The sequence below is a fragment of the Tursiops truncatus genome, chromosome 12, assembly GCF_011762595.2.
Source record: "Tursiops truncatus isolate mTurTru1 chromosome 12, mTurTru1.mat.Y, whole genome shotgun sequence".
In the NCBI taxonomy this organism is placed as follows: Eukaryota; Metazoa; Chordata; class Mammalia; order Artiodactyla; family Delphinidae; genus Tursiops; species Tursiops truncatus.
This window is the reverse complement of record NC_047045.1, coordinates 77,906,927-77,930,417: the sequence shown is the minus strand read 5'-3', so window position 1 is coordinate 77,930,417 and position 23,491 is coordinate 77,906,927. Positions and strand designations below refer to the sequence as shown.

At 40.3% G+C, this 23,491-nt stretch overlaps 1 protein-coding gene across 1 annotated transcript in view; it reads left to right on the top strand.

Moving 5' to 3' along the window:
• The first annotated feature begins 15,370 nt into the window (after nt 1-15,370).
• NOX3 (NADPH oxidase 3) overlaps nt 15,371-23,491 on the top strand; it is a 61,584-nt gene continuing 53,463 nt past the window's right edge. The window contains exons 1-4 of the mRNA XM_073789315.1: nt 15,371-15,508; nt 18,193-18,288; nt 18,405-18,515; nt 19,517-19,601. Of these exons, the coding sequence (XP_073645416.1) occupies nt 15,371-15,508; nt 18,193-18,288; nt 18,405-18,515; nt 19,517-19,601 (430 nt within the window). The remainder of the gene's footprint in view (nt 15,509-18,192; nt 18,289-18,404; nt 18,516-19,516; nt 19,602-23,491) is intronic.

The following is a 23,491-nucleotide window of genomic DNA, read 5'->3' as shown; positions in this document are numbered from 1 at the left end:
TCATATAGAATAAGGGTCTTTGCAGATATAATAAAGGTAAGTATCTGAGATGAGATTATCTTGGATCAGGACAGGCCTTAAATATGATGATGGGTTGTCATCATAAGAGACAGAAAAGGAGAAGACAGAGACACACAGAGAGCAGAAGGCCAAGTGAAGACGGAGGCAGAGATTGGAATTACACTGTCCCAAGCCAAGGAGAGCCAAGGGTGTTGGCAGCCACCAGCAGTGTAGGACAACAGCTTTCTGTTGTTTTAAGCTTCCAGCTGGTGGTAATTTGTTATTGCAGCCCTAGGAAACTAACAAAGTCCCTCTGTGATCTGGCCCTGGTCTACCTCTCCAGTCTCTGCCCCTGTACATGCTTGCCGTTCCCTCACAGCCATGTGGTTTTGTGATTCTGTTTTTGCACCTGCTGCTCCCCCTGCCTGGAAAACTCTTACATCTCTTTCTTCCTGGTTGAATTTCACTTCACTTTAAGGCTCTTATCAGAGGGCAAACTCCTTGGAGAACCCCTCTTCCTTAGCTGGGAAAATGAGCAGACTGCTGCCCCCTAGTGGTAACAATGTTCCTTGACCTACAACACCTTTTAGTACTCGCCACACTAGGCTGAAAGCATGCCAGAGGTGTTCATATTTGAACTAATCCTTGATGGCGGTGAAGATTATGAGGCATGTGATGGTTAATTTTATGTGTCAACTTGACTAAGCTATGACTAAGCTGTGACAACGTTGTTTGGTCAAACACCAATCTACATGCTACTGTGAAGGTATGTTTTTAGATGTATTTAACATTTAAATCAGTAGACTTTGGGACTTCCCTGGTGTCACAGTGGTTAAGGATCTGCCTGCCAATGCAGGGGACACAGGTTCGAGCCCTGGTCCAGGAAGATCCCACATGCCACAGAGCAACTAAGCCCATGCGCCACAACTACTGAGCCTGCGCTCTAGAGCCTGCGAGCCACAACTACTGAGCCCATGCGCTGCAACTACTGAGGCCTGCATGCTCTAGGGCCTGTGCTCTGCAATAAGAGAAGTCATCACAATGAGGAGCCCATGCACCACAACGAAAAGTAGCCCCGCTCACTGCAACTTGAGAAAGCCTACACGCAGCAACAAAGACCCAATGCAGAAAAAAAAGAAAAGAAAAAAATCCATCTATTAAAAAAATATATAAATAAACCTCAAAAAAAAATCAGTAGACTGTGAGTAAAGCAGATTATCCTCCACAATACAGGTGGGCCTCATCCAATCAGCTGATTTGTTCTGTGCTTTAGAAAGGTAGCTACTTTGATTGCAATATCAAGATGGAAGCAGAATAACTACAGACAGATATCAATTATGGACTGTTGCAAAAATGCAAGTAAAATGTAATAAAGGCATGTAGTGAGGGACCTGGAATGAATGGGATGGCTGGCGTGCTGCACTGTAACTTCTTGAAGTCAGGCTTATGTCTTATTCCTCTTGGCCCCCCAGAGCCCACCCAGCACTCATGGGACACAGCATGCAATAACTTGTTAAATGAGGGATAAATGGAAGAATATACAGGAGAAGAATGAAGAAAGGTTTAAAGACAGCCTTGATGCTTCTATTGATACATCAGCATATCCATTCTTTTCCCTTTCAGTGCCTTTTAAAAGTTCTACTTCTTGCCCATCCTCAAAATCTGTATCATCTAAAAATAATCAGGAACAGCGTGGATTTAACTTTGCACAAAACTTCTTCCCCCTTGAGCCTTACCTCTAATCTCTTCCCTTTTTCCATCCTCCAGTTTTCCTGTGTATCATTTGGAGCCATGAATGTATGAGATGTGATTGATGAGTATGAGGATATGGTGATCAGCGAGGAGATCTAGTTTAGGGAAGTGGAGTCAAGGTTGGTTAGAAAAAATATTGTGTTAGCAAACTTACGGGAAAATGTATAGGTAGTCAAGGCCTACCTGTACAATGTGGACAGGAAGAAAATTAGGACGATGTCAAGATACCATCGGGTATTTTGCAGTCATCTGACAAAATCACCTGAACAGAGTCAGAGTGTGACCAATCAGTTTTGAGAAAACCCAAATTGTACTTTGTACCATATTGGTCACCTTGACAACAAATCCTCTTTCTTAGGACAATAATATCATACCAAGAAAAGTGCTTGCAAATTAAGAAAGTATTAATTATAGGTGGAATATATATGGCTAAGCTAGCTCCACCTGAAGAAATAAGTGGGAAGGTATCTGAAGAGATTGTACCACTAACAGAAGATGGGGTAAGGAGGAAATATTGAAGTTATATTACAAAAAGGATAAAGTACAAAGAACAGATGGGTTTATTCACAACCAGCGTCAATCAGTCAAATGATGTGCAGCCAGGATTTTGGATCCATTGGTCTCACCTCCTGGAAGTGACTTTAAACTGAAAAAGGAACAGTTATAGTAGGAGACTGTAGCATTGTAGCACCTGCAGCTTCAGTTGACACAAATCAGCTGGGATGATTGAGGCCACACAGAGAGGAGGAGAACCAGATATCAAAAGTGACAATAGACCAAAATACTGATTTTCGACATACTTATAGGAGCTCATTGTTCTTAATGAATATCCATCTTCTAAAAAGCACTCTAACATGGATTCTGAGCAATTTTGTTTCCCCTCCCACCCTCGGCCAAAAGAATTGCTAAAAATATGGCATTGGGAAAAGTAAATTTTATTTTTAAATTATCTACAAGTAACAAAGCACTTCTTCAGGACTATTGTCCTATTAAGCTGTACTTTTCCCAGGAAAATTTAGGTTTTAAGTATCAACTTTTAAACTTTGACATAAAATCCGCAAGAGCTATGCTGTCAGTGAGGCCAGAGGAGCGCTAGATGACTGATCCCATCTTTACATGCGCCAAAAACACAGCTTAATGGCTCTAGTCATTCTGAATAATACTTTTTCTTTATTGGTTCAAGTTAGTTAGCCAGACCATTGTAAAATGCATCTAGCTCTGGACACCAGTCAAACAGAAGCCTCCATGCGCATAGGGGAAGTTGTCATTGGTAGTTTGGGAAGTGCATAAGTGCATCTGTGCATCTGTCTTTAGAGTAACAGGCAGACCACAGGACCAGGGGTCAGGCACGTGCAGCTCAGCTATATTTACTAACTAGGAGATCTTAGGATGACTTCTGAGCTTCTTTGCATCACTATATCCTCTTCATCTGTAAAAAATGCCTTATACCACTCTCATAGATCTGCAGGATTAAGTTTCATAATATATGAAATGCCTGGCACCTGGGAGGCTCTCTGGAAATGTCCACACTCCAGGCTTCTGGAGAGTAAATACATTCTCCCTATTAGCACTTCCAGGCCCCATTGTGTAGGACCCAGGCTCCTGGAATGAGCCCTTTGATGCTTTTCGCTAATTATTTCACCTCTGTATACTGTAGACTGCAAAGATATGAAAACAGAGGTGTAGTGAGTGATACAATGGAATAGCCGGTAGACTTGAACAGCTGGACTCTTGTCCTTTTTTACTATTAACCTGCAATATTACTTTAAACTAGTCCCTTAAGCTCCCTGTCTCTGTTTTCTCCTTTGTAAAGTGAAAATGTTGATCTACATGATCCCTAGGTTTCCCTCAGTTCTCGAGTATTATGATTCTAGGCAATTTTTTTATTGTATAAGTTTTGGGTGTACAGCATTATAATACGACACCTGTATGCACTACAAAGTTATCACCACCACAAGTCTAGTAACCACCCATCACCACACAGCTGACTCCCATCACCCATTACCCTGCCCCCAACACACTTCCACTCTGGTAACCACCAGTCAGTTCTCTGTATATATGAGTTGGTTTATGTTTTATCTTGTTTGCTCATTCTTTTGTTTTTTTTTAGATTCCATGTATGAATGAAATCACAGTATTTGTCTTTATCTCTCACTTACTTGACTTAGTCAAATATCTTTAAGATCCATATGTGTTGTCACAAATGGCAGGATTTCATTCTTTTTTATAGCTGAGTAGTATTCCATTATATATATGTGCCACATCTTCCTTATCTATTCACCTATCAGTGAACACTTAGGTTGTTTCCACATTGTAGCTATTGTAAATAATGCTTCTATGAACATAGGGGTGCATATATTTTTTCTAATTAGTATTTTCCTGTTCTTCAGATGAATACCCAGAAGTGGTATTACTGGGTCATATGGTAGTTCTATTCTTAATTTTTCGAGGAATCTGCATACTGTTTTCCAGTTTACAGTTCTACCAACAGTACAGGATTTCCTTTTCTCTACATCCTCTCCAACATCTGTTATTTTTGTCTTTTCAATAAGACTCACTCCTGTCAGCATGAGGTGGTATCTCATTGTGGTTTTGATCTAGTTTCCCTAATAATTAGAAATGTTGAACATCTTTTCATGTACCTGTAAGCCATCTGTATGTCTTCTTTGGAAAAATGTCTATTCAGATCCTCTGACCATTTTTTAATCTGGTTGTTTGTTTTATTGTTGTTCACTTGTATGCCTTCTTTATATATTTGTATATTAACCCTTTATTGGTTATATGATTTGTAAATATTTCTTCAATTCCATAAGTTGCCTCTTCATTTTGATATGTTGCAGAGATTTTAGTTTGATATAGTTCCATTTGTTTACTTTTGCTTTTGTTTCCTTGCCTTTGGATTCAGATCCATAATAATACCTCTAAGACAGACGTCAGTGAGGTTACTGCCTTTGTTTTCTTCTAGGAATTTTATGGTTTCAGGTCTTACATACAAGTTTTAAATCCATGTTAAGTTAATTTTTGTGTAAAATGTAAGATAGGGGTCTAGTTTCATTCTTTTGCATGTGTGGCTATCCAGTTTTCTCAACACCATTTATTGATGAGACTATCCTCTTTCCTTTGTATGTTCTTTGCTACTTAGTTGTAAATTAACTGTTCATATATATGGGGATTTACTTCTGGGCTCTCAATTCTGTTCCATTGATCTGTGTCTGTTTTTATGCCAGTAAAATATGGTTTTGATTACTATAGTTTGTAACATATTTTGAAATCAGGGAGCATGATATCTCCATCTGTTCTTTAGAATCTCTGCAGATTCTTTTGACTATTTGGGATCTTTCATGTCTCCATACAAATTTTAGAATTATTTGTTCTTGTTCTGTGAAATATGCCATTGACATTTTGATAACAACTGCATTGACTCTAGATTAGTTTGGGCATTATGGACATTTTAATATCAATTCTTCCAATCCATGAACATGGAATATCTTTCCCTTTATTTGTGTCTTCTTCAATTTCTTTCATGAGTGTCATAGTTTTCCATATACAGGTCTTTCACATCCTTGGTTAAATTTATTCCTAGGTATTTTATTCCTTTTTGATACAATTGTAAATGGAAATATTTTCTTAATTTCTCTTTCTGATATTTCCTTATTAGTGCATAGAAATGCCACAGATTTCTGTATATTGATTTTGTATTCTGCAACATTACTGAATTTGTTTATTAGTTCTAAGTTTTTCGATGGAGTCTTTAGGTTTTCTATATATAGTATCCTGCCATCTGCAAATAGTGACAGTTTTACTTCTTCCTATCTGATTTGGATGCTTTTCATTTTTTTCTTGCCTAATTGCTGTGGCTAGGACTTCCAATACTATGTTGAATAAAAGTGGTGAGAGTTGGCCTTCTTTTCTTTTTTCTGATCTTAGAGGAAAAGTTTGAGCTTTTCACCCTTGAGTAGCTGTGGGTTTGTCATATATGACTTTTATTATGAGTCTTCTCTCTTTTTATTTAAGTCCTCTTTCTTTTTCATTGAGAAGCTTTATCAAAATGGATGTTGGATTTTGTCAAATGCTTTTTCTGCATCTATTGAGATGTTCGTATAATTTTTATTCTTCATTTTGTAATGTGAGTATCACACTGATTGATTTGCAGATGTTGAACCATGCTTGTAAACCTGGAATACATCCCACCTGATCATGGTATGTGATCCCTTTACTGTATTGTTGGATCTGGTTTGCTAATATTTTGTTGAAGATTTTTGCATCTATGTTTATCAAGGATATTGGACTGTAATTTCTTCTTTTGTGGTATCCTTGTCTGGTTTTGGTATCAGAGTAATGCTGGTTTTGTAAAATGTGTTTGGAAGGTTTCTTTCCTCTGCTATATTTTGGAAGAGTTTGATAAGGATGGGTATTAAATCTTCTTTGATTATTTTGTAGAATTTGCCAATGAAGCTGTCTGGTCCTGGGCTTTTCTTTCTTGGGAGATCTTTGATTACTGTTTCAATCTCCTTACTAATAATTTGTCTATCCAAATTTTCTGTTTCTTCATCATACAGTCTTGGAAGATTGTATGTCTCTAGGAACTTATCCATTTCTTTTCTTATTGTTGTCCAACTTGTTGGTATATAATAGTTCTTATAGTCTCTTATGATCCTTTGTATTTCTGTGTTATCTGTCATAACTTCTCTTCTTTCATCCCTGGTTTTATTTATTTGAGTCCTCTCTCTCTCTTTTTTTGTTAATTAGTCTAACCTAAGGCTTATCAATTTCATTTATCTTTTCAAAGAACCAGCTCTTAGTTTCACTGATCTTTCTATTGTTTTATCTGTCTCTATTTCACTTATTTCTGCTCTGATCTATATTATTTCCTCCCTTCTCCTAATTTTGGGCTTCATTTGTTCTTCCTTTTCTACTTCCTTCTGGTATAAAGTTAAACTGCTTATTTGAGATTTTTCTTGTTTCTTGAGGTAGGCTGATATTGTTATGAGCTGCCTTCTTAGAACGATTTTTGCTGCATCCCATAGTTTTTGGTATGCTATATTTCTCTTTTCATTTGTCTCTAGGTATTTTTTAAATTCTTTGATTTCTTTGATTACCCATTGATTTTACAGTAGCATGTTGTTTAATCTCCATATTTTTTGTGGCATTTCCCTTTTTTGTGATTGATTTCTAGTTTCATGCCATTGTGATCAGAGAAGACGTTTGATATGATTTCAGTCTTCTCAATTTATTGAGACTTGTTTTGTGACCTAACATGTTATTTGTCCTGGAGAATATTCCATGTCAATTTGAGAAGAATGTATATTCTGCTCCTTTTGGATGAATGTTCTATGTATATCTATTAAGTTCATCTGCTTTAATGTGGTGTTTAAGTACAATGTTTTCTTATTGATTTTCTGTCTGGATGATCCACTGATGTAAGTGAGGTGTTAAAGGCCCCTACTATTGTTGTATTGCTTTCAATTTTCCCCTTTAAGTCTATTAATATTTGCTTACATATCTTGGTGCTCATCTGTTGGATACATATACTTTTATAAATGTTATATCTTCTTGCTGGATTGACCCCTTTGTCATTACATAATGCCCTTCTTTGTCTTTTATTACAGTCTTTGTTTCAAAGTCTATTTTGTCTGATATGAATAGCTACTCCATGTCTCTTTTCATTACCATTTGCTTGAAATAGCTCTTTCCATCCCCTCACATTCAGTCTGTGTATGTCCTTTCTACTGAAGTGAGTCTCTTGTAGAAAGAATATAGATAGCTTTTTTTTTTAAATCCATTCAGTCATTCTGTTTTTTGATTGGCAAATTTAGTTCATTTACTTTCAAAGTAATTATTGATATGTATGTATTTATTGCCATTTTTATAAACTTTAAAAAAAAAATTAAATGCCAAAGCTTCATCTTTTCATTCCGCCTCCCTCACATTTTATATTTTCGATGATGCATAGGCAAGGCTGCCCCTAGACCAGCTGCAGAGCCTGGCCATGGCTGCTATGGCATGCTGGTGGGCAAGGCTGGCCTCTGGAATGGCTACAGAACGTGACCACAGCTGCTGTGAGGTGCTGGTAGTAGGGCTAGCCCCCAGATGAGTCTAGGCAATTTTGATTCTAAGTATGAAGTTCTGAAGACCATCTTTTAAAAACTTTTACTTGGGGGCTTCCCTGGTGGCGCAGTGGTTGAGAGTCCACCTGCTGATGCAGGGGACACGGGTTCGTGCCCCGGTCTAGGAGGATCCCACATGCCGCGGAGCAGCTGGGCCCGTGAGCCATGGCTGCTGAGCCTGCGCGTCCGGAGCCTGTGCTCCACAATGGGAGAGGCCACAACAGTGAGAGGCCTGCATACCGCAAAAAAAAAAAAATTTTACTTGGGACTTCTCTGGCAGTCCAATGGTTAAGACTCTTCACTTCCACTGTAGGGGGCATGGGTTCAATCCCTGGTGGGGATCTTGCATGCCGCACAGCATGGCCAAAAAAAAAAGTTATTACTGAGTCTTTTGTGTGTGCATGTCCTGTGTTGTTGGATGGTGGTTGTGGTGATGACTGTGGACAGGTTTGTCCCTTTTTGCCAGTTTCTAGTTTAGTGTTTATTGAATATCCATAGAAATTTTGTTAAGCTACCAAGCAAACATACCTCTTTTCTGTGCTTACAATTCTTTCTTCTATTTTCCATTTTTTAAATTTTTGTATTATTATGGTTCAGCTTCCTGAGTCCTTTGTCAACAAAATGAATCTTTAATGTTGTAATAATACAAATATTGATAGCTGAGCAGAATAATAACAAATTGCACATGAGATGACGAATGAGCAGCAAATCATTTCATCCTAGAAGAGAGATACCGTTGTGCTTGTTGAGTGACATTGGCATCCTTCAGAACAAATGTACAATGCTTTCTCCAGCTAATACTTTCTTATTTGTTGGCTTTATTTAAAAAAAAAATACAAAACCTTTGTTTCATCTTTCTGTTCTTTTCTGAATTCTGATCAAACAGTCCCACAGTTTGGCTTAAAAGTAAACTCTCCAGCTTGTCTAAATGGGTCATGAAAACAGAATATTTCAATAGGTGTTCATTTGCTTTTTTATTTGCTACCAGAAAATTCATGGCTGTTACAAAAAAATATTTGTTTTTAGGAAGCTTGTTTTATGTTGCTTCACCCCTCCCCTGTCTTTTAAATCAAAAGGATGTAATCCACTGCTTGATGCCTCAGAAACTTTCCCTGCAGCACACAGGGGATTAGGAAGCATGCAATGTGAAAGAGCAGCAGGAGAGATGGTTTGGAAGTGCTCTCCTCATCACAAATATGTGTCTTCAATATTTAGTTGTTGTGGCAGGAAAACAGCAACAAATACATGAACTGTAAACCATCTGGCTTGAAATATGTTCAAATATGAATGTTCATCTTGAAAAATGAAATCTATGGAATTCTGGCATCCACTTTGACTTTTGAGAGATGAACAGCTTGGATATGCAAAGAAGGGATTTCTAGACTAGCCTTCTTAAACTTTAAATTTTCCTGAACTAGAAGTTAAATAATTCACTACCTAGACAGGAGAACTTTCCTCTCACTTTTAAACTTTAAGGAAAAACGTTGCTTGAAAATCCTGCAGTTGTATCTGTGTAGGGATTTGTACAGAATTGTCTTATGTTTTAGGAAGAAGAGAAATGAATGTGGTTCTGTGTTTATTATTTAACATTTATTAAGTTGCAGTGTATGCTAGGTATGATATAAAACACATAAAAAGCATGATAATTCTGACGTTCACCGGATTCCTAAACCAAAAAGTTAAAACTGGCAAAACAGGAGGCTTTGAACTGTTCCACTTAGTTTGGGGGTAAGAAATGATGAGTTAGTCACTCTGCTTGCTTTTGAACTATGATCCTGAGGCTACCCAGCATCCGTTCCCTATAAGAACTAGCTCTCCAAATGACTTTCAGAAATATTTTAGGTGACTCAGTAAATGTAAAGACGAAACGTGCTGCAAACATATGTGAGCGATAGGGAAGATGAAGGCAAACAAAGCACAAAGCCCTCTGGGCTTAGCAACCAGATCAGAGGTAACCACAGAAAGGACTAGAAGCAGGAGTAATTTTTGCTTTTGCTGTTTGATGTTTTGGGAGCTTTTCAAATTGACCCTTTGAGAGACATAGAAATTCAAACTTATTTGCCTCCTTCTCTTCTTCACGTTATATAATTTTTTTTTGCGGTGCGCGGGCCTCTCACTGTTGTGGCCTCTCCCGTTGCGGAGCACAGGCTCCGGACGCGCAGGCCCAGCGGCCATGGCTCACGGGCCCAGCTGCTCCGCGGCATGTGGGATCCTCCCGGACCGGGGCACGAACCCGCGTCCCCTGCATCAGCAGGCGGACTCCCAACCACTGCACCACCAGGGAAGCCCCTATAATTTTTGGCAAAACCCAGATTGATCCCCATCTAGAGAGAATTCTCCCTACAGTAAATCCTTCAGCTAGATCTCTTTGTGCTTCAGTGACCCTCAGGTGGACAATCTCTACCACTCCAGGATGTACTCACTTTTAAATGATTCTTTAGTTGCTGCACATGTTCCCTGCTACACTGTAAGCTTCTAAATAGGGGACTATTCACTATTCACCAGACTCTAAGACCCTGTGTGCCTAGCATCATGAGATGTGTGCAGCGGTCTCAGTAAGTATTCATTTGAAATTATGAAACTTGGATAAATGAAAGAATTATGCCTAGGTGGGAAAAAAAAGGCTTGAACTGGATAATGTTAACAAAGTTTGTGAAACAAGCCATTTTTACATGACATTAAGAGAGCACAATGTTTCCTAAAACAAAAATACAAGAAAAGGTAGGGTATTGGTGATATATTTAATTAAATTTTATTTTAAAATCAGATATATTTCAATGCATGGCCTTTCTTTTTTCTTTTATTCTACTTTCTCTTTAAAAAGTTGGATTTATTCAACATATGATTTATCTAACAGAATTTCATAATTTTCACAACAAATGTTCTTCAAAATAACTATGTAAAGACCTGAGATATATGTGTTTGTATTTTTAAATTTTTTTCACCTCTTTTCACTTTAATACTTAGTTGTTTATAAATGCTTTTAGGAAAAGGGGCAAAAACATGTTCAACGCTTAGAAGAGGAAATTTGGCAATGCTATTTCTATGCTCTGTGAACTCTGCTATATCTACAGGAAACTTAGATTTTAGTATGCAGCAGCAAAAGCTACTAGATGATCAATCTTGCCCTTGAGGATCAAAGTTTTTCTTTGGTCAACTGTTCAACTAAGAAACTAAAAAGAACTAAAAATATAATGCAGCAAATCCAGTCCAGGAATGTATTGTGGGCAGCATGGAGTTTGTGTCATACATACAAGCAATTAACCTGCCTTTGTAAACGTATTTGTTTGGTTTCCCTCCTACTTGTTCCATTATAGAAAGTTTGTTGTTGGTGATCTTTACAAGGGAAAAAACCCACATCTTTTGTGTAGTGAGCTGGAAGAACCAACGAGTATATCCATTTAATTAGAAAGACTGTATCTGCCTTAGAAACACACAATGCAGATTTCACTTCATTTGTTCTGAGAAAAGTCTGAAAATGAAATGGACACAACGTATTAGCAACGAAAAACAATTAGATGAGACTAGATCAAATTCTGAGCATTTATATCATTTTAGTAGATTTCGTACAATTTCCTCTGCTTAGGTGCAACTCCATTCACTTGGCCCCAATTCTTGGGAGATGATTCAGATAGTTCTGATTTAAATTCTGATCTGTACAGATTTCTTCACTGAAGTAAAAACTGCGGCAGACATTTTGGGGCATGATAGGCATCCTTGAACTTCACCAGGTAAATTAAAAATAAAGAGCGCAGCCACAATATCTTAGTTATCAAAACTGAGAGCTTCTGAGGAGCCCAGAGGCTGAACTGAGTTGTATGTGGGTGTGTGATATAAGGTATGATATCTTGTGTTTTATAAAATCTGATTCCAACATTGTAAACCAACCAGTGATGTCAACAGATTATTCTTATGTGTGAATATAGAGAAGATGAGAAGAAAAGATATGTCCATCAATTGAACAAGTGTTGAGTTCTGAGTGAATTGAATATAATTTGAAAGTCACATATTTTTTAACATGAGTAAACTAAATATCATGCAAGTTCTACAAAAATAAAATCTATAAAGAAAAGTGCTGAAGTTAAATCATGATTTATACTTTCATAATACAACTATGAGCCATTTTTTTACGCTGTAAGTGAATAATAGCTTCACTTTAACACAAAGTATCTTTACATATCCAAAATGAGGAACAAACACATCACATTTTAGAAATAAGAATGGAGCATGCAAAGATGTGTTTTTAAACCTAAACCTTTATATTTTTATTGTAGCACTAGAAATAGTCTAAGCAATTAACAACAAAAATGTGACCACAATTATTATTCAGCAATATATGCCTCTCATTTGTAACACTGTGTGAAGAATACAGAAGGCTAGAGAAGCCCAACTCTTCCTGACACTCACCGAATCTAAAATAGACAAGATAGTATAAAATTCTGGAGGTAGTCTCTCTGAATTAATTTTTATAACCCAACTGAATAATGCCTCTAAGACATGTAAATCCTAAACACTTCAGAAATAACAAATCATCTCATCATGGAAGATTATTGGCTTAAAGAAATGAATATGAAGACTTTACACCTTTGTTATTTCTCACTGTTAAAAAAGCTACTGAGGATATTTCACTAGCTGCACGCTTACCTCAGGTTAATGCTGCCAAAATACATGTATTTTTATCTGTTTCTAGAGGGGAAGGTTCCTTACAAAAATGATATCTTTTTCTAAAGAGAAGCAAATTTGCTAATTTTTGTGGCTACTCTAAAACTTCTCCCAAAGAAGCATTACCTCACATAAGTGTGAGTGTTTTATAACTGGGTGGGTGTATGTGCCTTGGTTAGGGGGACTGGAAGTGGAGGAGGAATGAGGTTGAGTTCACGAGGTAGATATTACAATTAGCCTCTCTAAGCAAATGTATAAACTGAGGCTCAAAAGAGGTAACACAGCCAGGTCTGGGTGACAAGGAGAAAGCTCACCCATCCATCAAAATGCTTAACTTCTGATACCAAAGTTCAAAATGGTTAGAAATATGGGTGTTTTAAAAGGTACCTGGGATTTGTTCCAGCCAAGTATGGTAAGATGACAGACATGGAGACGTCTGCCTTGAAAGAAGAGTTTCTTACCTAGAGTTCCCAAGAGGAGGGGACACACACACCACACAGGGCCACATAGGGAAGCACCAGGGTCAGTCAGGAGGCAGGAGAAAGGGGATGAGCATGAGCCAGAGCCTTTATTGAGGTTTTTGTGGGAATGAATGGGTGAGACAGGGAGGGCAAACTGAGCAAGTTTAGGATTGGGTAGATTGAATAATTCCAATAGGCTCTGAGATGGAAAAGTGGTGCCTAGTTGTCCAGTATCTGGCCCTCAGGTGACTTAGGGGAAAAAGAACATTAGATTGGCGTGTGAGAGTTTGATCCAGGAGACGTTTGGGGAATGGGCTCTAGATTGATTGGTTTGCATATCAAAGGCTGTTCTCTGCAGGTTGCTTTCTATCGCTAGGAATTAGCCAACCCTGGAAGGTACGGTTCCTCCCCTGAGTCTGCAAGTCTCCAACATGTCAAAGACATCTTCCTATATAGAAAATTAAAAAGAAAATCATTAATAAAATAGGATAACATATTCATTTCTCTATAACCTATCGGCATTATGTAGAAATAGATGGCATACTTAATCACATATAACAGCATACAGTTAGTGCTCTGTACCTGCAGGCTCCACATCCACGGATTCAACAACCACGGACTGAAAAAAAAAATTTTTTTTTCCATTTCAGAAAGTTCCAAAAGGCAAACTTGAAGTTGATGCACTCTGGCAACTATTTACTAGCATTTTCATTGTATTAGGTATTATAAGTACTCTAGAGATGATTTAAAGTATACAGGGTGATGAGTATAGGTTATACGCAAAGACTACACCACTTTATATAAGGGACTTGAGCATCCGCAGATTTTGGTATGCGAGGGCGTCTTCGAACCAATCCCCTGCATTTACTGAGGGAGGACTGTGTTTATTCACAATTAATTATTAACTAAATTAAATTAATTCCTATGACATAAATGTGTCCGATTACAAGAATGCAATTTATACTGTATTTTAAGTGTGTTTGATGCACAAATCCATTTATTAGTACTTCATAAAAGGAGATGTTTAGGGAGCTGTGCTGGGGTTTGCCGCCATCTTGGAGGAGAATCGCTGCGAGCTCCTGGGGTTGGGGGTTGGCCTCGGGGCGGGGTTAGGGGGTTGGCCTCGGGGCGGGGTTGGGGGCGGGCAGGGGCGGGGCTGGGTGGCCTCGGGGCGGGGCTCTGCGCCTCAGCGCGGCGCCGCCCCGGAGCGTGTCCTGCTCAACGGCCGAGGCACCGCCCCTCAGGCGTTGTGACGGGGATCCGAAATCCTTCCTGCACCGTCTGTGCCAGGCCCACCTGGACCCGGACTCGGACAAGCATGAAACCGGTGTCTCTTTCATGGTCAGAGACCGCACCTAGTTCGGCCCGTGGTGCACTCCCCGAGACACTGGTCGTTCACAAAGACCTTGCAGAGGGAGCGGAATTTTACAATATCACCTCACTAGTAAAACTTGCAAAGGACAGAATTAGAGAAGGAGACAGCAAAACATCACAGCTGCGGGTGACGCATGTGCACCGAGGGCTCCAGGTTCCAGGGGCGGAGCTCCCGCAGAGCGGGCCCACCAGGCCGACGGCGGGAGGTCGGAGCAGCAGCATCGGCTCTTCCTGCAACGACAGGGGTGCAGAACAGGTGGGTTCCTCTGCGGGGTTTCCCAGGAGCTGCACGACTCCCCCGACGGCCCAAGCAGGGAGTCCTGCGAGAAGGCCACCATTTTGTAAGCACGGGGTTCAAGGAAGGATGTGAGGAAGACAGTATCCACAGCTTTAGAAATGTTTTACCTTTTCCCAAGATGCAATGATCCGCCATGTCGAGGAAGACTGGCTGTGAGAAGAAACCTGCTTTGTACAATTTCGCGAGAGAGGTCTGGGTGTGACTCCTGGGCCCCCGAGGTGGGCGGCGAGGGACGGGGCCAGCTGTCCGAGGCCGGGCGTCCCCACCCAGGAGGCCCGGGTGGGCGTCCCCATAGGGACTTCCGCTTGGTTTCGCCAAGGGCCACTCAGGCCTGAGGCAGGACGCTCCTGACTGACCCTTTTAATCACCGAAGATAGCTGAAAGGACAGCGTTCTTGGTGCTACATAAACAGACTGTAACGGAGCCTGGGCCTCACTGGTGGGCAGTGGCCGCAGCGCCGTGGCCCCGGGCTCTGGGTGCCCGCTGCTCACCCTGGCAGCACCAGGCCCTGGTCCTCGGGGCAGGGGGTCCGCGCTGCCTCCTCGATGAGCTGGGTTGGTGGTTTCTCCTGGCCTCCGCGTGTTCCGTGCTTCCCAGGCCTCCTTCCTGACCCGGCCCGGAGCAATCGAGGCTTCTCCATTTGTCATTTCCAGGCGAGAGCCCTGCGCATCCTTTCTTTCCCTGTGTGGACGCTTTAATTCTTTTACTTCTTAGATATGCCTGAAAGTGCTGCTGCCTTTGGGGCTGATCTGTTAAGTCAGTTAAAAGGAGGTACAAGTTTTGCCTCGTCGCACCCACCCGGGGCCTCGGGGGACCTGGCGCCCATTCCTGCCTTGGTCTGGCCTGGGATGGAGGTCAGGGCGGGGTGTCTGTGCAGTTTCTGGAGCCGAAACTCCGGGTCACGTTGCAAAGCGGACGTTTACAGCACATCGCAAACGTCTCTTTCCCACGGGCCCCTAGTCCTCTTGTGTAACTATGCACGTCTCCCTGATATATCTGGGGCGTTGGTGACACAGCCTGCACGGGCCCTGCTCCCCGACATGACGTTGGCGCTGCTAGGATTCCTTTGAAACCTTCCTCGGCTGGTCGTGCGGCCTGTCAGTCCGGGGGGGCCTGGGTCAGAGGGCAGCTCTGCTACCTGACCTTGGGCTTCTAGGCAGGTCTGGCTCCAAACGCTTCCAGAGGCTTCTCGCCTGTACCCTCTTCTCATTTGCCAATATTACCTGATGAACGAAGTTCAGCACCTAGGACTTGCCTCCTCCTTTTTGTAAGGTCTGTTGTATGTTGCTAAATGTTTGGCTTCATTGGTTTATAGCAACCTTTCTATAGGGCACACTTAACCCCGCTGACGCGCCCTCCCCGGAGCCCGCAGGCGTGGGCGGCCCCTTCTTGGCCCGTGGGGCGCTGCTGTGATCTTGACATAATACATAGGCTTGTGGCTTTTTTTTTTTAATTTAAAGATATCAAGACTTAATTCACTAAAATTTATTCTAAGTGGATATTTTTACTTTTGTACTTCTTTAAGTATCCATATTTTATCGGCTTACAGTTCATGCCTAAGTTTCCCCTGAAAATAGCAAATAAAATTGTGTATTTGTGGGGAAAAAAGAAATGTTTAGGGTAATGGTTAAAAATGAAGATGCTAAAATCAGAGAGAACTGGATTGAGGTCCCAGCTGCCCCTACTGCAAGTTACTTCATTGGGTCTGTTTCCACTTTTGTGTAAGGAGGCTTATCATAACCTACCTCATAGAGTGAGTCAGTGTATGATTTAATTGGACAATACTGGAAAAGTCCTTAACCTGGTGCCTGGATATTGATTTAGGATTTAGAATTACTCTTATTATTTAGGTCAATGAATACTCATAATTATTATTCTCGACAGGTTTTTTCAAAGTTTTAATTTTTTTAGGATAACTAAATAGATTCACCGTATGAAGATGCAGAAAACTTAAGCAATTATTCAAATGATTCAGATCTCCTCCTGTTTTCATCTTAATTGTCTGAAAATTTTCAATGAAATATTTGAGTCAAAACTAGCCAAAAATTTGCTTCAGGTGGGCCAAGTTTGCCTACCAGAGCAACCATAGTCACTGTTTAATAACTATAACTTAAACAAAATCAGAGAATGGACCAGGCTTACGCATAGCCACTCCTGGGATCACTAAGGTATGAAAGAGTATTCTCACTGACCTCATGGGTGCACCAAGTGGGATTAGGAAGAAAATAGGGTTTATTCCATCAATCCCACAAAAATGTCTCCTTTCTTCTTCATAGCCACATGTTAAATTTATGAAAATTCTTCCATCTGTGTTTTTTTAAGATCCTTTTCTTTTTTCTTCACCATCTTCTGAAAGATTGTTTAACTTATATTTATTTACCCGCTCTTCTATGTCTTCTATAAAAAGCTTTTTTCAAAGAGGGAGAAAGGAAGTAAAGAAGCTAAATAGAGAAAACTCTATAAAAATGTTTTGCTGTATCCAGCCATCAGCAGCTAGGTTATTCTTCAAATTTACATAAGGATTTATTATCATCTTGACTGCAATCATGTAGAAAACGAATGGGGTACAAAGTACATGAGGCTAATTTAATAAAACGAGCTTTCTTTGCTTGTGAAATCTTTGAAGAAAGGAATCATTAGACAGAGACTTGCCTTGTTTTCACCAAGGTCAGGAGGCATGTCAGCTTGGAGATGTGCCCTTGGCGAGAAGTCCTTAATTAGAAATTCCTCGGGAGCTGCTCCCAGTAGGTGCTTCCTAAGACGAAAAGACAAAATAACTTAGCAGGGAAGCCCTTACTAAGGGTAAGGTTATAACGTCCAGGTTCAGGTGAATGAAAGAAGCAATTTGCTGACAGCAAAAGAGCAAAGCTGTCATGATGGGTTGCTGGATTTTGAATGAAAGTCTCTCCATCATATTAGTAGTAAGTATCATTTTTGTTATTTAACTTTAAATATATACATTGAATGTCTTGATTCTTAGGATAACTTGTAGAGCCATATGAAATAACTTCAAGTATTGCTCTGGTTAAAGGACTAAAACTTGTTAGAAAACATTCAATAGATATATTTAATTTACCCTTGCAGAATCATGTAAGTCATGACTTTTAAAGTCAAGTAGTTTGCTTTTGCATCATGTATGAATGTTTCTCTAAATCGAATGAAGGCTTTGAATTAGACTATGAAATTGGAATTTTTCCAGAGTACTTTCTGAGTTGTTTTTAAAGATTTCCTCCTTCTTGACATTATTGACTTAAAATGTTATAGCAGTGTTGATTAGGATGGTTTTGTACTTTTCATTAATTTCCTTAAAATACACCCATATATGTTTAAAGTCTTTTTTTATAAAGTTAACAATTTCTTACCAGTACGATCACTGTTAAAAAACTGATCTATGAGAAATAAGTACTGTATATTGTGGTTGATATTGAGAAGCTCTTCATTTCACTTTAAAAGAAGAACCCCAAGAACCCCAAGTGATTTTGAATAGAAGAAAAGGTTGAAGACAGTATTGATTGGTTCTTTTTTCATTCTACTCTAGCTCTCATGGCTGGGAGTAAATTTATATCTGTTTATTGACACATTCTGTTGGTACGAAGAGGAAGAGTCTTTCCTTTATACACGAGTTATTCTGGGTGTAAGTAGATTTGGGGACTACACATTAATTATCATTTCAGAAAGAAAATGCATTCTCTTTTCCCCGGCTTCCTTGTTTTCACTGTATCTCTTTCTTGTGTGTTTATGTATGGACAGTCAACACTGGCTTGGGCTCGAGCATCTGCAGTGTGCCTGAATTTTAACTGCATGCTAATTCTGTTACCAATCAGTCGAAACCTCCTTTCACTCATGAGAGGGACAAGTAGTGTAAGTACTAAATTATCTGAAATAATTTCAGTTGTTATGATCTAATGTGTGTCATTGAAAACAAAGATGTACTTCACTATGAAATTCCCAATAATCCTGGTTAGATTGAGGTCTGTTTCTCTGTAGTGAGAACACAAGGACTAAAACTGAATGTCTGAAATTGGAACATCTGATTTGTCTTTTGCTTTTGCCATTGACTCCCTACATGACATTGGACTCATTGCTCAACCTTCCCCTGATGCATTTGCTTCATTGGAAAAGAAGAGCTAATAAGATTGACCTGACTCGTGAAGATGGAAGTATTATAACAGCTTGAATTACTACAGTTTCTGATTAAAAGGAGCTAAATAAGTAGATGAGCCAAATGCACTCAAGAAGCATCTCTCTGAGTTTTCAGCCCAGGAAAACACAGTCACTGTACATAGATTTTAGTATGTAAATTTTAGCCCCTACCAGACATATTGGGGTATTTCCTAATTATGTAGATGTCACCGTGTTGGGTGCTTACCTGTGTTTCCTGCCAAACAGAATAATGCACTGTACAGAAAAATAAGACCTTCAATAACCCTTCTAGACTACATAATTTATTATATAATCATTTTCATAATTTTATGAATATCTAGTTGCAGATGCATATAGAGCCTTTCTTGGTGTAGTAAGGAGTAATTTATAGACTACTTAAACCATGTCACTGAGGATGATGGTTATAATCTTCATTTCCTAAATTAGCTGAGGCGTGATTATTAGCAGGTTTATTCTAGAGTTTTGGCTTATAGCCAGGCAACTACTAACTCAGTCACTTTTATTGAGTTGAAATTTCAGCAAAGCCAGTAATAACCATTTGATTTTGCTTGTTTAATTAATGGCCACTAATTTTTGTGTCATGTCGCCTCACCTTCAGTAATTTAGAGACAGGGCCTGAGTCTTGCTTTCTTAACTCTTACGACACTGTTATTGCTATGATTTTCCCTGAATAAGACTTTTAATTTTTGTTATTCTAGTGCTTCAGAGGACCATGGAGGAGGCAATTAGACAAAAATCTCAAATTCCACAAACTGGTTGCCTATGGGATAGCCATGAATGCAAGTAAGTGCTAGTTATTAATTGCCTGATTAATTTTATAATACCTTCCACTCACTTTATAGTTTTATTTCCTCCCTGCCAAAGACTCACCCTTAGGTAAAAGAAATCTTTGCCTTCCATCTGACCATACAAACCTTATATAAATGGATTTTTTAATTTCTGATTTATACTCATGCAGTCTTCCCTACCAAGCCTTCAGTTTGTCAAGGAAAAGTTTATGAAACTTCATTTTCATTTGTGAATAACTAAGCTTGTTGATAATACCATGGTAAAAACCCACTTGAAAAATGAACACTTTGTTAGTCAATATAATTCACATCAGAAATAAAATTGACCTATACTCAAAGTCCCATTCAGTCGTAGGAAAACGACTATCAAATGGTATCATGGGCAATAAAAAGAAAAAAGAAAAGCAAGATCATGTGAACAAGGTTCTGAACAGTATTGAGCTAGTGGATATAAAAGGATCTTGAAAAGATATGAAGCTTTATAGGTATATAAAGTGTTATCACTATTTCTTGAATAGAAAACAAGAGAATTCAAGATACAGGCACTAGAAATTAGCATCAAAGGTTAAGGTTAAACTCTGGTGAGGAAGAAAGGAACAGGGGCAATAACCAACTGGCTTGTGGTTTTGTTGGGCGACAAAGACATTGAAATAAAAGGCTATCTGAACAATAAAGAGTTATGATTCAGGACTGTTTCCCTCAAACTAATTTAACAATAAACCGTTTTTCTCATTTGTTTTTATCCTCTCATGCATAAAAAATAGCAGAGTAAAAAGAACACTCAAAACAAATGCGGGTTTAATTAAGCAACAAGACATGACAGACGGTGCCCCAGTGCCAATTAGCACAACTTCGGGTGTGCGCTGAGATGTGTGGGGAGAGTTCCCTACCGGCTGTCTTCAATGCCAGACTAAACCAACCCCGGAAACGTTTGCAAAAGGTCTTTGGAGTTTGTTAAGACTTAAGCGTAAAAATACATCATGTCTTAGAGAACACTAGCGAAGGGATGGAGGACAAGGAACAGGGCTAATTCATGTTTGTGTTCCAAGGCCTGCAATAGCGCTGAGTATATGTAGGTGCCAATAATCTTTGTGAATGCGGGAAGGGATGAAGACTCAGGGAAGCAGATTTCAGCTCAGAAATGCAAGTCTTTGCCAGACCTTGAAAATTATCTAAAATTAGAACGAGGGTCCCCTGAGAGTGCTGAGTCCCCTGTTGGGGGAGGTGTCCTAGTGGAATCCAAATTGCTCCTTGAAAAGCACTTCAGAGAAGGAATTCAAGGAATCTCTAGGCTTCCTTTAAAATCTTAAGAATCTTTAATTCTGTATTAAAAGAGGAGATAAAACACAGTACAATGGCAGGAAGAATATGATCACTCTGCAATAGCTTTAAGGCAGAATTGGACTCTAAGAGAAAGTTACAAAGATATTACAGAGAGAAGGAACAAAAAAACCCACAGCATCAAAACAATCAAAAAAGAAATCAAAGGATAAAGGAAAATATGTATTATACAATAGGTTTCTCCTTAAACCTTTGCGTATGTATATTTCTTCATCTGGAATCATATATCAATAGTATACCTGCATCAGTGATGTGTACTGAATATCTCCCGCCCATGTGCAAGATACCCTGATAGGAGCTGTAACCGTCTGAAACTGGTACAGTCAGTAATGTTTTCAGGATGGAGTATAATTCATAGGGACAGCAGTTGACTAGAATCAGATAACCAAGTTATTTTATACCCCTGCTAGTGATGGGTTGTGTGATCTCGGATAAGTTCCTTATGTCCTCCTCTGTGGAATTAAAAGAACAATAATCCAATCTATCCATCCTTATAAGATGCGCAGACCAGTTGTCAGGAGTGGACCTCTAGGAAACCGACAGACTTCAAGGTCATTCACTGTGGCTATTGCAAAGAGAATCAGGTCCAGGTTTAACAGGGCCAGCAGGCTCCGCTCGTCAAGCCCCGCCCACTGGTGCTTCCCCTCACCTCTCACCGCACCCCTTTGCTTTTCCCTAGCTCCCGGCGGTCCCTGAGCAGTCTGTGCCTTTGCTCTTGGTATTCCCTTTGTCCAAAATGCTTATCCTCTCCTTCTTCGTTGGGTAAGTGGTTGCTGTACCCAGGACTCGTTGCCTGGCCAGCTTTCCTCTGAGCCTCCAGGTCTGGGCTGTTGGCCCTCCTCACCTGCGGGTCCAGCCGCACCTCCTGCCCTATAGTACTATTTCTCAGACTCTCATCGCCTTAAAATTTGCGACTGTGCCTTATGCCTCTTGGCTTTCCTGGGCCCGGCACACAATAGGTCCTGAACAAATTGGTCAAACCTGAGGATGAGCAGAGAAGTCAGCTAGCAGGCAAAAGAGATCAAGAGAATTCCTGGAAAAAGAGACAAGATATGAGAGTGCGGGAGTTCCCAGGGAACCGGGAGCAGTTTGGGGTGGACGAAAGATAGAGTGGGCAGTGAAGAGGTTCAGAATGACGTCAGTCATCCAAGGTAATCAGTTCGCATTCTGCTATGACGAGACAAAGCAGGCAGCTCTTTCTCCTCCGTCTTTCCCTCACAGATCCCTGGAGAGAATCAGGTATTCTCTCTGGCCCTCTTCTGCTTGAGTCCCCACTGTTTGCCAAGCTCCCAAACATCTCCCGGGGCTGTGCCAGCAGGGTCTGACTGCTTTTGAGAGCAGAGCGCCCCTCTTCTCCCACCTCCATGGCAACCAGCGGCGCTGCGGTTGTTTCCATTCCAGGCAAAGGCGGGAAGGTGGGGAGATCGCTCTCTGCTTCTCCCAGACCCTGACAAAGCAATTACTACATTTCACATTAACTACAAAACGTGGCTGGCAACGGTGCTTTTAGAAGAAAAAAAAAAATGCTAAGCCCTGGTTTCATAGATATACCTTTGCTTTTCACATTTTGTCCTTCCGGTGTATTCACTTGGGAGCAGCTGAAAATGTCCCCGTGCTTATTTTATTAGCATCGCCCATGATGCTGCTTTTCAAATAGCCGACTGGCTTAATAGAGGTGTGTAACCTTGGAGGAAGTGCGTCCACATCGAGGTTTGCGTGCCAGCCTCTAATTTCTCATCCATTCCCCTGTAAGTTGAACTGCAGGCTTTAATTGGTCAAATCATTAAAGGATGTAATTAGAGCCTTGTGAAAGTAGGCTGGGGTGGAGGAGGGAAGAGGCAGACAATGGTATCCATAATCAAGGGCATCACCGAAAATGCAGTGACAGGAACTCTTCTTCCTTTGGCTTCCTGCCTTCCTGCATGCCTGCCTATGATAAGAGCTGCTGGAGCCTTCTTCAGCCACTAATAAATCATTTTCAGAGCCCTGTAACCTCACTGGTATAAAAATCATAGTTTCGCAGCTTCTCCGTTCTTATTAATGCAGGTCTTTCTGGGCTCTCTGGTCCACAGTAGACCTTGAAGACGCTTCCAATGGAATAGTAGTACTTTGAGCCCGAGCTTCCTTCAAGAGGTCTGTGAATAGAGACCAAGGCAGCTCTCTCTGGCAAATTCTGCAGCTTGCATCCGCTAGGTTCCAGGGCGGACAGTGACCCACGTGTAGCTCCTGATGAGTTGCTGATTAAACCTCAAGAAACACAACACAGACAGGTTGAGAGAAACGACCTCAGAATCGGGGTGCTAAGAAAAAGTGATTTGGAGGACTCACCACAGAGAACAGTCCCAGAGGCCCAAACTCTTCAGGACTTGATCCCAAAGGAATGGCTACTAGTTCTGCTTGAGGCACGGGGAGGTCCAAGGAGGCTCTCTACCCTGTCCTGCCTATAACATGATTTAATGGGATTTACAAACGAGTGGCATGCACAGGATGCCAGAGAATATGTGTGTTCTTGCAGAAATCAGACCACACACTTGAAAGTTTGGG